We start from the raw sequence: 14,707 nt of genomic DNA on the forward strand, positions 1-14,707 counted from the left end.
TCAAGTAGAATTGTGTCAAAGTGTTTGTGCTTTCGTAATTCTGATAAATATTTACAGATCGTATGAGAGTACTTGTTTACACAAACCCTTGCCCCAGCGCAGTGTTGTTAAAGTTTTTTTATATTTGCGTATCTGACAGGTGAAAAATGATATCGCAGTATGGCTTTAATTTGGCTTTCTTTGATCATGAGTGACTTTAAGCATTTTTTCTTATATCAGTATTTAAGAGAACTATTTGGTTTTCTGTGAATTGTCTGTTTCATCTCTTGCTCTTTTGCCATCTCTTAATCTGTAGGAGTCCTTTATATATCGAGGAAAATAGACCTTTGTGAATGAGTTGGAAATATTTTTAAAGAGCTCATTCTTTAAAAATATGGAGGTAGCTGTTTTAGTGGAATGGTGGAAAAAGAAGCCAGATTGCCATGGAGACAGCTCTTTCTAGAAATTTGGCTGTGAAGTGGAGTAGAGAGAGTGCTAGCTGGAGGACTGATATAGATTAAAAGGAGTTCTTTTCTTTGAGAAATTCTTAATTGTGTTTAAATGCTGTTATGAAAGGGCGTTAAAGCTAGGAGATGGTGTTAGAGGATCTACAGGACAAGGTTCCTAAGGGACTGAGATTCTTGGGAGGAATTGCAGAGAAGGAAGAAATTTGTAAATAAGGTGACTGGTAGCTAAGGGTGTCCCAGTCTAGTGGTTTCTCTTATCTCTGAAGTGAAGGCAAGGCCAACAGCCAAGGATATGAGAGGAGATGGTTGGAGAGGAGAGGAGGTTCTTTGAAATCACTGGAGCCTTAGAGAGAGAGCTGAGTAGGGAAATATAGAAAGATTGCAGAAAGTGTTCAGAGTTCCATTGAGGCAGAAACAGTGATCTTAACCTTATGGGTTGTTTGATTTTCTTAAGGAGCATTTGGCAGTCCAGGTGTAGGGCTGACGGATTAGTTCAGGGTTGGGGAATATTTCCCCCATGTAGGTGTAATAGAAGAACAACGTAGCAAAAGAATTTAGGATATTAGCAAGGTAGTGATTGAGCTAACACCAAGTTTTCTTGGTTGAGTAGAGAAGGAAATAAAGACAGAACAGAGATATTGGAAAGAAAATTAGAGGTTCAAGGGACTGAAAGCCTGGGTGAGGTCAAAGTGCAGGTATAGTAGACATAATAGAGTGTGAACTGCAAGGGTAAGGGAGTATGGTTGGAGAGTGGGAAAGTATGATTCAGTATGAGAGCTTTTCCTGGTGCTGACAAAATCTAGAGTGCAGCCATTGTCATGACCGGCCCCAGTGGAGTGGAGGTATAAGGTCATTGGAGTTGAGGAAGTCAGGGAACTCAGAAACTTGTCTGGATGTGAATTGTGGCTGTCATCTGTAAAGATGTTGAAACAAAATCTTCCAGGAGAATATCAGGACTTTGGAATGGGAAGAAAACTGTGAGCCACAATGCAGTGTCTTCAGTGACAAGTGAGTGCCAGGAAATCATAAGGCAAAAAAGCCCTCAAGAACAGGGCGTATTAGAGCAGACTCCAGGAAAAGTGGTTTGCATATGGCATACTAGAGGACTGAGGAAGCCTCAACTGTACTTCCTGACTTTGCAGCTTTGGAATACTTGGAATGAAAGACTTGGAGACTGGAGGAGGGAAAGTAAGCATAGGTGTGGTTGCAGTTTAGTCAGGGTGTCAGAAGTCACAGGAATTTACCTGAGGGTCTTTATATCCTCTGGGAAGAATGAGGCCTTTACGATGGTTTTCCTGGTTGTGGTCCATGGATATACCTTGTTACTGACATGGCTCTTCTTAAATTCTGACACGCCTCTCACTCCCTAGTTTATGCATACAAATCCTCTCCAACTTGCCATCCAGTATGCATTTGTTCTTTTCCTTGAATTCTTTCACTTCACTTTCCTCTGCAGTTTCCTTCTTTTAGTTTTGCTTCTTATATTCATGCTTTGTAGTGAAATATATTTTCTTTTTAACTTACTTTTATTGATTATTTTTATTTAGAAAAATATCATGCTCCTTATTTGAAAAATCTTGGAAATAAAATACAACATAAAGAAAATAAAAATCAAAAAATGCTATGCTAAAATGTTTATAGATTTTTCCTTCCAGTCTTACTTTCATGCATATACATTCATATACATACATAAATTTAGTTGAGATCAAATGGTATATTCAGAGGTTTTTTTTAGTATTTATTTACTTATTTTTTTATTATTTATTTGGTTGTGCCAGGTCTTAGTAGCAGCTCTCGGGCTCCTTAGTTGCAGCTCTTGGGCTCCTTAGATGCAGCTCTCGGGCTCCTTAGTTGTGGTGTGTGAACTCAGTTGCAGCATGCATGTGAGATCTAGTTCCCTGACCAGGGATCAAACCTAGGCCCCCTGCATTCGGAGCACAGAGTCTTAACCACTGCACCACCAGGGAAGTCCCTATATTCAATTTTGATCTGACAGGTTTTTTTAAGCTTAAAAATGATGGGCTTGTTCCATTTTCTTAAATTCTTCGAATATAGCATATCAAATAGCAACAATTATTGTCTTGAATAGCAGCGTAATACTACTGACTTTTCCCTATTTTCCCTATTTTTGGGTATTTGGATTGTTTGTATTTTTCCACTTAATGAATAGCTCCATATCATTTTAATCTGAGTTTCAGATTATTTATATATACTCAAGAACAGAACCTTGGAAATGGGTCAGAAAACAATGTGGGCACCTTTAAGATTCTTGTATAATCTTTCTGGAAAGGAGTTTGTTATTATAGGCTAATTGGTATTCCCATCAGTAGTTTGAGTTCTATTTTGAGTACCAAGGAGCACAATTGCTTGGGTCATATGGTAAGAGTATGTTTAGTTTTGTAAGAAACCACCAAACTGCCTTCCAAAGTGGCTACACCATTTTGCATTCCCACAATGAATGAGAGTTTCTCCTGCTCCGCAGAAGCACCGGGATTTGATGTTGTCAGTGTTTTGGATTTTGGGCATTCTGATAAGTGTGTAGTGGTGTCTCATTGTTTTAATTTGCAATTCCCTAATGACATATGTTGCTGAACATCTTTTCATATGCTTTTTTGCCATTTGTGTATCTTCTTTGGTGAGGTGTCTGTTCAGGTCTGTTTTTTAATTGGGTTGATAGTTTTTTTATTGTTGAATTTTAAGAGTTCTTTATTTTGGATAGCAGTCCTTTACCTGATATGTGTTTGGCAAATATTTTCTCGCAGTCTGTGGCTTGTCTTCTCATTCTCTTGACATTGTCTTTTGCAGAGCAGAAGTTTTTAATTTTGATGAAGTGCAGCTTATTGATTATTTTTCTATGGCTCTGCCTTTGGTGTTGTATCTTAAAAGTCATTGCTAAACCCAAGGTCATGTAGTTTTCTCCTATGTTATCTTCCAGGAGTCTTTTGCATTTACATCTAGGTCTGTGATTCATTTTGAGTTAATTTTTGTGAAGAGTATAAGGTCTGTGTCTAGATTTTTTTTTTTTTTGTATATGTATGCCAAGCTATTCCAGCACCATTTTTTTGAAAAGACTATCTTTGCTCCATTGTATTGCCTTTTCTCCTTTGTAAAAGATCCATTGACTATATTTATGTGGGTCTATATCTGGATTCTGTCTCGTGTTCCATTGGTCTATTTGTCTGTTCTTTCACCAATACCACACTGCCTTGATTACTGTTTGCTTTTTTATATTACTATTTGCTTTTACAGTAACCCTCCAACTTTGCTCTCTCTGCTTAGCTAGTATTGAGCTAGCTATTCTCAGTCTTTTGCATCTCTATATAAACTTAACCAGTTGTTGATATCCACAAAATAGCTTGGTAGGATTTTGATTGAGATTGCACTGAATCTATAAACCAAGTTGGGAAGAACTGACATCTTGACAATATTGAGTCCTCCTATCCATGAACATTGTTTATGATTGATTTCTTTTATATTTTGTAGCTTTTATTTTTTTCTATTGTCAGATATTCCATTTTTACCTTTGTGATTTATTCCTTTGTGATTTCTTACATTGCATTTATGTTTAGAAAATCCTTCCTCACTCTGAACTCACATTTTCATTTATTCCCTCTTAAAATGTGTTTGTAAGCATTTAATTTTTCAGCCCATCTGGATCTTATTTTGATATATGGAATGAGGTGATGGTCTAACCCCCTCCCCGCAAATACATTGTTATTTTTCCTAAAACCATGTCCTATTGGTTTATCAAGAATAGACATGGATACATACATAATAATCAGCCTTCCAATCTGTTTTCTAACCCTTATGGAGGGAATTGTATGCTTTCCCAATTTTGGATAATGGTCGGGGGGAAGAGTGGGGAACTGGTCAAATCTTGCATGGCTGTACCTTGGGAAAGCCACTGGCTGAACCCAAATTCCCTGCTAGGCATGGTTACTGGTACCAGAGGCAAACTCCTGGGATGTGCATAAACCACCTGCGTTTCTCCATGCTCCCTCAGAGATTGTCATGTGCCACTTGGAGAGGCATGTTCTGATTCCCTTGGAGAGTCACTACCATATTAAATTACCTCTAGGCTGTGAGTCTTATGAAAATGGGACCTCTGAGTGTATTGCTCCCTAATTGTTTCCCTAGTACCTAGCTTAGTAAAGGGCATAGACATCTGAATGGATGAATGAGCCACTACTACCAATGGGAATGTGCCACAGCCCTCTGATATGGTTTGAAGTGAAATAAAAGGTTGAGAACAGCTGTATAATGTCTGCTTTGGAGGGCAGTACATTCATGCAGTCAACCTACCTTCTCCATACTTCTCATTCTGAAGACACTAAAGCTGCACATAGCAATTAACTGGGAAGCTTTTAAACAGATTGCTACCTGCCTCTCACCCCCAGAGATGTAGTCTGGCACAGGGATTTTTTTTTTTTTGTTAAGTTCTTTGAGTGATTCTAAAGTACAGCCAAGGTGGAGAACCACTGCTCTTACTTATAGTTGTGTAAAGATTCAATTAAGTAGCCAGATTCCTGGGGAATTGTGCTTACCAGACTCCCAAAAGATCATTGGTCCTGTGTGTGCACTTTAATAGCTAGGAAGAGTTTGTCCAAAATACTCCTTTGGTGAGTAGTTTGGACATAGTTACAGTATAATGGGACCCTATCTAAAATGGCTCTCTATTTTCCAGGTCAACATGGATTCCTGGTTCCTTCTTGTTCTGCTTGTCAGTGGTCTGATACATGTTGGTGCCAACAACACTACCATAGGTAAAGTGCCATTTGATAAGACTGGTATTTGGAATAGAATTTTGGTTTTATGTTTAATGACCCAAATTTGAAGGCCTCGGTGGTACTGAAGAAAGAAAAAATATTAAAGTTTTACTTAAAAGTGATAGTAGGGCTTCCCTGGTGGCGCAGTTGTTGAGAATCTGCCTGCCAATGCAGGGCACACGGGTTCGAGCCCTGGTCTGGGAAGATCCCACATGCCGCGGAGCAACTAGGCCCGTGAGCCACAATTACTGAGCCTGCGCATCTGGAGCCTGTGCTCCGCAACGAGAGGCCACGATAATGAGAGGCCCACGCACCGCGATGAAGAGTGACCCCCACTTGCCACAACTAGAGAAAGCCCTCGCACAGAAACGAAGACCCAACACAGCCATAAATAAATAAATAAATAAAAATTAAAAAAAAAAAGTGATAGTAAAATGTCTTTGCACATCTCTGGGTTATAGTGTATGCTATGCTCAGCAGTGTTCTATATACCATATACTACTTTAAATAAAGAGATTATGTATTCATTCCTGAAAAGTTAAAAAAAAGAAAAGAAAACGGTTGCTATTTAAGACTCATATATTGATTATTGATTCTGAGGAACTAAGTAAAGAATCCAGTTTCTCCCTCCATTAGACAGTAATCCTTTGGAAGTGAGGGAAAGATTCAGCATTAAAAGAAGAGTATGTGCTACTTGGCATATACCCAGAGAAAACTGTAATTCAAAAAGATACATGCACCCCTGTGTTCATAGCTGCACTCTTCACAATGGCAAGAACATGGAAACAACCTAAATGTCGATCAACAGATAAAGATGTGGTACATATATACAATGGACTACTACTCAGCCATAAAAAAGAATGAAAAAAAACCGAATAATGCCATTTGTAGCTACATGGATACAACTAGAGATTATCATACTAAGTGAAGTAAGAAAGACAGATCCCATATGATACCATTTATATGTGGAATCTAAAATATGGCACAAATGAACCTATCTACAAAACAGAAATAGAGTCACAGACATAGAGAACAGACTTGTGGTTCCAAGGGGGAGAGGGGGAGGGAGAGGGATGGACTGGGAGTTTGAGGCTGGTAGATGCAAACTATTACATTTAGAATGGATAAAGAACAGGGTCCTACTATATAGCACAGGGAGCTATATCCAATCTCCTGGGACAAACGATAATGGAAAAGAATATTAAAAAAGAATGTATATATATGTATAACTGAGTCACTTTGCTATACAACAGAGATTGACACAACATTGTAAATCAATTATACTTCAATTTTTTTAAAAAAGATAATAAAGTAAAAGAGTGTGAGTGTGTGTGTGTGTGTGTGTGTGTGTGTATACGTGTGTGTGTGTATCTGCTCATTGGTCTCCAAGTGTTTGAGAGTGTAGTAAGGGTTTGCCGCTTTGTGCCTCATACTGTTGAGCTCTCAAATTCTTTGTGTGATGTTTTCTTGTTTTTTCGTGTTTGTAGTTTCACCTTCAGTAGGCGTTACAAGATCTACTAAAGCATCTACAGCAGAATCACTTAAAGAAGAGACCAAAACTTCAAATCCTACTTCTTCGGTAACTTCTCCTTCCTTGGCACCAACATTCAGCCCAAGCCTAACTCTGGGACCCACCTATGTAACCACTGTCAATTCTTCAGACTCTGACAATGGGACCACAAGAACAGTAAGCACCAATTCTGTAGTCACTGCAGTTTCACCAAATGGAACATGGCTTCCAGATAACCAGTTCACAGATACCAGAACAGAACCTTGGGAGGGGAATGCCAGCACTGCAGCAACCACTCCAGAAACCTTTCCTCCTTCAGGTACTAGAGGTGGTTTCTATTTGTTCTTTCTTTTCCTCTTTGAGTTTGTTCACCCTTTTATTATTCTTGTTTGTGTTTTCTAGCCATAAAATTTCTTGAAATAAGTAAAATCGCCCAAGCACAAAGTAACGAAACCTAGGTATAGGGGATTCTCAGGAATATCTGGTTAACACAGAGTTAAGAAGAAAGAAGAGAGGGGACTTCCCCCGTGGTCCAGTGGTTAAGACTCTGCACTTCCAATGCAGGGGGCCCAGGTTCGATCCCTGGTCAGGGAACTGAGATCCTGGGTGCCATGTGGCCAAAAAAAAATAAAAGGAGGTAAGAAGATAGATTCTGGAGGTTATCCTGCTTTGCATGGGATCCTGGTTAGACTGGGGAGACTTAATCATGTTTAATGGTAGAGAAGAAGGTTGAAAATATAAGAGAAAGAGGAGAGCTAATTGATGATGCAAGAGACTGAAGATAAAAGGATAGTGAAACTGAGTAATAGTATTAGCCTTGAAAAGGAAGGGATCCATGGAGACCATGGGAAGGAGAAGGGGTCTGGGTGTCTATAACAATTAGATAAGAGTGGAAGGCCTGTGGCCAGGAGTAGAGTTAGGAAGAGGAATTCAGGGAAATAGTTAAGTTACACTGCCAGTTTGTTCAGGGCCTCAGCCCAGCCCACTTCTCTTCTTGAATCAATCACTGGTTGAAGTGGAAGTGGCTTTGAAGATAGAATCAGAGACCTGAATCTGAGACCAGGTGGGGTAGGGCAAATTTCCGAGGACTGGAGGGGGTCCCTCAAAGGGCTTCTGTGAGTAGTAAAGGAAATAATTGTTCCCTGACAGCTATATAATTGTCATTCCTTTTCTAGCACAAATCACTGTTACTCTTCTTTGGTCTTATCCCCTTGGCTCATATTTTTTCCTTGTTAGAAGGTGAGTGCCCCAGGTGGAATCACATCTGGCTCCTGGGGGACATATTTACTGAATTGAATCTCATTTGTTGATGACATCTTTTAGCTACTACACCTTACAACTCAGACCCTGCACCTGCCAGCTTTAATCCCATATTTTCTACTATAAAGGTTATGCAGCATTTGCAGTTAAGAGCACAATCTGCTGAGCCACACAACTTGATTTTGAATCCTAACTCTGCCATACACTAGCTGTGTGACAATAGGCAAGTCTATTTAACCTCTTTACCTCAGTTTCTTCATCAGTATATAAGAATGAATGATGATGATAGTACTTACTTCATAAAGGAGCTGTTAGGATTAAACAAGTTAATATGGGTAAAACATTTATAATGGGGCCTACATATGGTAAGCACTAATTTTAAGTGTTAGGCATCGTACTACGAGTTTTATAGAAGTAATTCCTGTGAAGTATCCTATGGATCCTATTAAGTAGGTTCTATTTTATGTTTTATAGGTGAAGGAGTTTTACAGTGTTTTTCAAAGCACAGGTCATGATCGATTCTTGAAATCAGTTTAGTGAGCCACCACAAATTTGTGTGTGTGTGGATGGTCCTCTTCCATTTTTATTCTTTTCATGTTACATATATTATTTTGTAAAACTTTTGTTTCAGCTATACACAAACACATACTGAGTAATGATGTAAAAATGTATTTCTTTCTGTAAATTATGGCCATTGCTTAGAGAGGAAAATCAAAATAACTTGTATAAGCTGAAGTAGTAAATGGAAAAGGTGAGACTGTCACTGACTGTCTTCACAGCCTATGTTCTTCTATTCTGTACTGTCTTTCATTTAACAATTCTGTGAGATGACCAGGAGTAATTATCTCTTTTTAGTAGTTGCTTGATGTAAGACCTTAGAGGTTAAATAATTTGCCTTAGATCTGAAGGCTGTCAAGGAGCAAGTAAGACCTATTTCTCACTGCTGTTAGGGAACCGAGTTTTATATAATCCGCTGTAGGTCCAAATTATGCCATAGCTGAGAAACCAGTTACTATACAGTTAACACATTTCATGTCTCAGAGGAGGCTGAGACTGCCTTTCACTGGTGGCTCTTATTCAAGATCAGTAAAAGGAAAACTTTATGGTACATCAGGTGTTACAGCCTGAAACCCCACATCTGCCGTGTCACCACCATTTTATCAATCCTTCCATAATTGTTACATTGTAACTTTTGGTAAAATCAGTATTTGAGGGGCTTCCCTGATGGTGCAGTGGTTAAGAATCCGCCTGCCAATGCAGGGGACACGGGTTCGAGCCCTGGTCCAGGAAGATCCCACATGCCACGGAGCAACTAAGCCCGTGCGCCACAACTACTGAGCCTGAGCTCTAGAGCCCGCAAGCCACAACTACTGAGCCCACATGCCACAACTACTGAAGCCCGCACACCTAGAGCCCGTGCTCTGCAACAAGAGAAGCCACAACAATGAGAAGCCCGTGCACCACAACGAGGAGTATCGCCCACTCACCGCAACTAAAGAAAGCTCGTGTGCAGCAACGAAGACCCAACACAGCCATAAATAAATAAATAAATAAATAAATAAATTTTTTAAAAATCAGTATTTGATGTTTTATATTACTATGGCTATGTAATACTATTCCATGCTGAGCTGTGATGTGATTATTTTTTCTTTCTTGTACAATTTTTTCTGGATTTAATAATTACCTTTTATTTTTTGCTATTGGAAGCCACTTCTTCCCAGACTTTCCATAGCCTTGTAATACAGTTAGTTTTCCACAAAGTCAGACCTATTAGATAATCTGTTTATTTCTTTTTTACCTAGAGATCGTCCTCCTGAGTCCTCCATTGTCATTGTCTTATTGAAGCCTAGGTTTTTGTTTTTTTTTTGTTTTGTTTTTTTTTTTTTTGAAGCCTAGGTTTTTTCTGATCACTAGGGCTGCTACTCAGGTGTCAGCCTGGGACTTCCCTTCTCTATCATTCTGGGAATTTCCTTTGCTGCTTCCTGGCTTCCATATTGTCTTCTTTCATGGATTACCCCATCACTTGGTAGAACATATCCTCCAGTAGCTTCCTGAGAACGGGGTCCATGGGAGGTAAATTGCATGAGGAATTACATGTCTAAAAATACCTTTAGGGATGTGTATAGAATTTGAGGAGATATTTTTTTTCCCTAGAATTTTTAAAGCATTGTCCTAACTGACTTCTAATTCCCAGGCTTGGAGAATTCTACTGCTATCCTGATTCCTAATTGTTTGTGTGTCTTTAAAGATCTTCTCTTCATCATTGGTGCCCTGAAATCTCGTAGAAGTGGGTCTTGATGTAGGTCTTTTTCTTTCATTAATTATTTTGGGATAGGAGCTTTGGAGCTTTCGTCCTTCAGTTCTGGAAATTTTTCTTGTATTGGTTCAAAAATGTTCTTCCCTCTTCCATTTTCTCTGTTCTATTCGTCTAAAATCCTTATTATTTGAATATTGGACATATCCTGAATTAATTCTTTAATCTTAATTTTTCTTTCCTATTGACCTTTGCTTTGAGTTTGTTTTTCACTTTTCTAAAATAGCAAGTGTGTGTATATATATATACACACACACACACACACACATACATACCTTTTTTCTTCCATTTATAACACAGATAATAAATGTACTGTGTATGTTTCTACACATTACTTTTTTCAGTTAGCCTATCATACTTTTTCTGTATTATAGTAAGGGGCTACCTCATTGTATGGCTTTACCTTGATGTATTTATCCAGTCTGCCCTATTAGCCAATGTTAAGGTTGGGTTTTTTTTTTTAATTAATTAATTAATCTATTTATTTATTTTGGGCTGCGTTGGGTCTTCGTTGCTGCGTGCGGGCTTTCTCTAGTTGCCGTGAGCAGGGGCTACTCTTCATTGTGGTGCACGGGCTTCTCATTGCGGTGGTTTCTCTTGTTGCGGAGCATGGGCTGTAGGCGCACGGGCTTTAGTAGTTGTGGCTCGTGGGCTTTAGAGCACAGGCTCAGTAGTTGTGGCGCACGGGCTTGGTTGCTCCGTGGCATGGGGGATCTTCCCGGACGAGGGCTCGAACCCGTGTCCCCTGCATTGGCAGGTGGATTCTTAACCACTGTGCCACCAGGGAAGTCCCCCCACTGTTTTAATGACTGTAACTTTATAAAATACTTAATGTCAGATGAGTCATCCCTTGTTAATCTTATTTTTCAGAATTTTGCTAGCAATTCTTGATTATTTTTCTTCATAAGTGTTATATAATCAACTTGTATAGCTGGAAAAAAGTTTTTATAGATCATGTTAAGTTTATAGATTAACAGGGACAATTGATATTTTTAATTCTTCCTATCCAAGAATGCTGCGTATTCCATTTGCTAAAGTCTTTTATTTTGTATTTCTTGGAAGTGTTTTAAAATTTTCACCACTCGTGTTGCACGTGTTTTGTTCAGCTTATTTCTACATATTTCAAAGGTTTTTCTTTTTGTTTTGTTGTTTTTGTTTTTTGTTAGTATAGGTGGAATATGGTATCTTCTAACTGGTTGCTGTTGGGGCTATGAAACCTATTTTTTTTTAATTGAGATACAATTGACATATAATACTGTTTTAGTTTTAGCTGTACAACATAAGGCCATTGATTTTTGTACATACAATATATTTTATACTGATCATCATAATTAATTTCCTTTGTGTTTGACATAATTTTCTTCAATTATCATAAGTTTTCAAATCATCTCATCTGCAAATATCTCTTTTTAAATTTCCAAATTTTTAGATCTCTTTTCTTCTGTTTAAATGAATTGGTGAATACCTCTAGAACAAAGTTAGGAAATAATAGTAAAAGTAGATAGCCTTGTTTTGTACTTGACTCTAAGGAGGATGATCTCAGTTGTTTTTCATTAAACATGGTGTTGACTCTTGCGTTGAGATAAACATATTTATCGTGTTCAGGATTTATTGACTCATTCCTGTTTTAAAGAGTATTTATGTCAAGAAGCGGTGTTAAATTTTGCCAGTTGCCAGCTCAGCATCAATGAGCAAGATCTGTATGGGTTTTTTTCTTTTTTTATCATATGCTTCAGTGAATCATATTAATTGGTTTTCTGATTTTGAACTATTTACATTCCAGCAAAAATAGCTCCACTTGGTCTTGTATTTTTCTTGAATGAACTGTTGCAATTTATTTGATATTATTTTATTTCGAATTTTTTCATTGATATTTTAAGTTATTTCTTTTTTTGTTAAAGATTTAATTTTTTATTTATTTTTGGCTGCGTTGGGTCTTTGTTGATGCACGTGGGCCTTCTCTAGTTGTGGAGAGCAGGGGCTGCTCTTCGTTGCAGTGCATGGGCTTCTTCTCGTGGTGGCTTCTCTTGATGCAGAGCACAGGCTCTAGGTGTGCGAGCTTCAGTAGTTGTGGCATGTGGGCTATAGAGCTCAGGCTCAGTAGTTGTGGCGTGCGGGCTTAGTTGCTCCACATCATGCGGGATCTTCCCGAACCAGGGATCGAACCCGTGTCCCCTGCATTGGCAGGTGGATTCTTATCCACTGCACCACCAGGGAAGTCCCTCTAAGTTATTTCTAAATGAGATTGGTATATGTGTTTCCTTTGTATGTGTGCTATTTTTGATAAGTTTTGTTTGTCAGTGTTTTGTTTTGCTTCATAGAAAGAATTGAAGTTTACCTAGAAAATTTTGCATTTCATTTAGATTTTCAAAATTATTCAAATAGATTTGAGGAAAAGTCATCCCTTAGGGTTAATTTCTTACATAGCTGTGACTATTTCTTATTTTATATATTTAAGTCCTTTTTCCTATTTAGGTTGACTAACCATTTATCTATTTCATGGTTTGTTGCTTTTTTCTTCTAAAGAACCTGCTATTGTATATTTATTAGTTCTGTCATTTTTCAGTTTTTTATTTCATTAATTTCTTTTATTCTTATTTTTTCTGCTTTTCTTAGATTTATTTTGTGCTTTTTCTATCTTCCTGGATTGAATGCTTCATTTGTTTATTTTTATTCTTAATTAATATGTATTTAATGCTATGAATTTTTTATAAGCACAGCTTTAGGCATATCCTATAAGTGTTCCTGTAGGTAGTTATATTAGTTAGGGAGTGGTCTAAGCTACTCTGACAAAGACATACCAAAATTCATTGACCACTTAAGTCACTTAAGACACAGACATGTCTTTCTCTCCCCTTTCACATTCCAGAAGTAGACAGGGGGGCTTTGCCTCATCAGAGACCAAATTCCTTTTTTCTTGTGCCTCTGGTCCTGACAGTTGCCCTCATCTGCTTGGTCAAGAGATGGCTCTCATCACTGGGTTCTGGTTCCAGCCCCTGGGAAGGAGCAACAGAGGAAATAGTTACAAACAGTTTATTTTCCAAAGGGTGTGACCCAGAAGTTACTCTCACTGCTTTTGTTCACATCACACTGACTGGAATTCTTCATATGATTGCACCTAGAGTCTCAGAAATGTAGTCTCTAAATGGACAGGTTTGTGCTCAGCTAAAAGTGGGGGATGTTCTGTACTAAAGGCAAGAAGAGGAAGAGACTGATATTGGGGGAGCGTCGGTAGATTCTGCCGCAAGTGTGATTTGTTATTTGTTTAGGCATTTTGCAGTTCGGTTTTGATTTTAATTTTCAAGTGTTTTCTTACTTTGTTAATTTCTAGTTTTATTGCATCATGATAAAAGATATTGTCTGTACTGTTTCTACTATGAGGAATTTATAAGGGCTTGTGGATATTTCATAAGCCTTTGAAAAGGTTTTTTCTGTTAGTATACAGAGTTTGGTCTATGCCATTTAGATTTTATTATCTATTATCATTTAGGTCTTTTATATTTTTAACTTAATTTTGCCCTGTTGCATTTTAATGGCTTAAAAAGACATAAAGACCTCAAGTACCATTGTGTTTATATTTCTCTTGGCATTCTTGTATTTTTTATGAATGTTGACGCTGCATTGTTTTTGTACTCAGGGAGAAGGACAAACCATCGATAAAAGTTTAGTGAATCTGGGCAGTCTTATTTCCCAGTTGTTGGAGGGTGCCTCATTGTAGCTCCAACATACACAAAGGGAAAAGTATCCATATTCCTAGAGCTTATTTTGTTTTACATTAGATTGAATAATAATGTTTGTCTTTAATCTGAGTGAATGTTTCTATTTTTTTTACTTATTACACAGGTAATTCTGACTCCAAGGACAGAAGAGGTGAGCCATTCACCTTATGTTTCTTGTCCTTTTTACAGTGTACAATATTTGTTGCGTTTCCTCTGCTCAGTCTGTGGTAACCTTGTGCATCTCTGACTGTTACATGTTTATTTTTCCTTAAGTTGTTTCCATATTAACCTCATGGAGAAGAGTAACAGAAATAAGTATTCATTACGTTTTTAAATGTAGATGTTGTTTTTTCCCCTAGTCTATAAAATGTTGACCTCTTGTCACTTTATATGGACTTTGTGGATTTTCAGCCCTCATGTGTAACGTCCCTATGACTGGAGATGTTATGTCAGTGGTCTAAGCAGGACTGCAGAATCCCTGTTCACCAGAGAATAGAATACATGGGTACTCTTGTAGAAGTGGCATATTTCTCTTAGGACAACAGTAAGGCTACCATCAAAGAGCATAAGATAGATTATCCAATGGTCTAAGAAATGATCATTGCATTTAAATTTGGAAAATGTTAATCTGTGAAGCAATTTTTCTCATCTTGATTTCCTATTTTATCAAATCAGGCTTCTTGTGTTTTGTT

At 37.9% G+C, this 14,707-nt stretch overlaps 1 protein-coding gene and 1 long non-coding RNA gene across 4 annotated transcripts in view; both read left to right on the forward strand.

Moving 5' to 3' along the window:
- The window catches only part of PTPRA (protein tyrosine phosphatase receptor type A), a 184,872-nt gene that overhangs the window by 109,806 nt on the left and 60,359 nt on the right, over positions 1-14,707 (forward strand). Inside the window, exons 3-5 of one of the 3 annotated variants that reach the window (XM_082359031.1) lie at positions 5,131-5,209; positions 6,700-7,041; positions 14,140-14,166. In XM_082359031.1, the coding sequence (XP_082215157.1) occupies positions 5,137-5,209; positions 6,700-7,041; positions 14,140-14,166 (442 nt within the window). In that variant the 5' untranslated portion in view covers positions 5,131-5,136. Of the gene's footprint in view, positions 1-5,130; positions 5,210-6,699; positions 7,042-14,139; positions 14,167-14,707 lie in introns of those variants that run through there. The other 2 variants (XM_082359032.1, XM_082359033.1) reach the window with 2 other exon arrangements.
- Positions 1-14,707, forward strand: part of LOC309612911 — a 130,209-nt gene that overhangs the window by 4,769 nt on the left and 110,733 nt on the right. The window lies entirely within an intron of this gene.

Source organism: Balaenoptera borealis (assembly GCF_965194805.1).
Source record: "Balaenoptera borealis genome assembly, chromosome: 16".
Taxonomy (NCBI): Eukaryota; Metazoa; Chordata; class Mammalia; order Artiodactyla; family Balaenopteridae; genus Balaenoptera; species Balaenoptera borealis.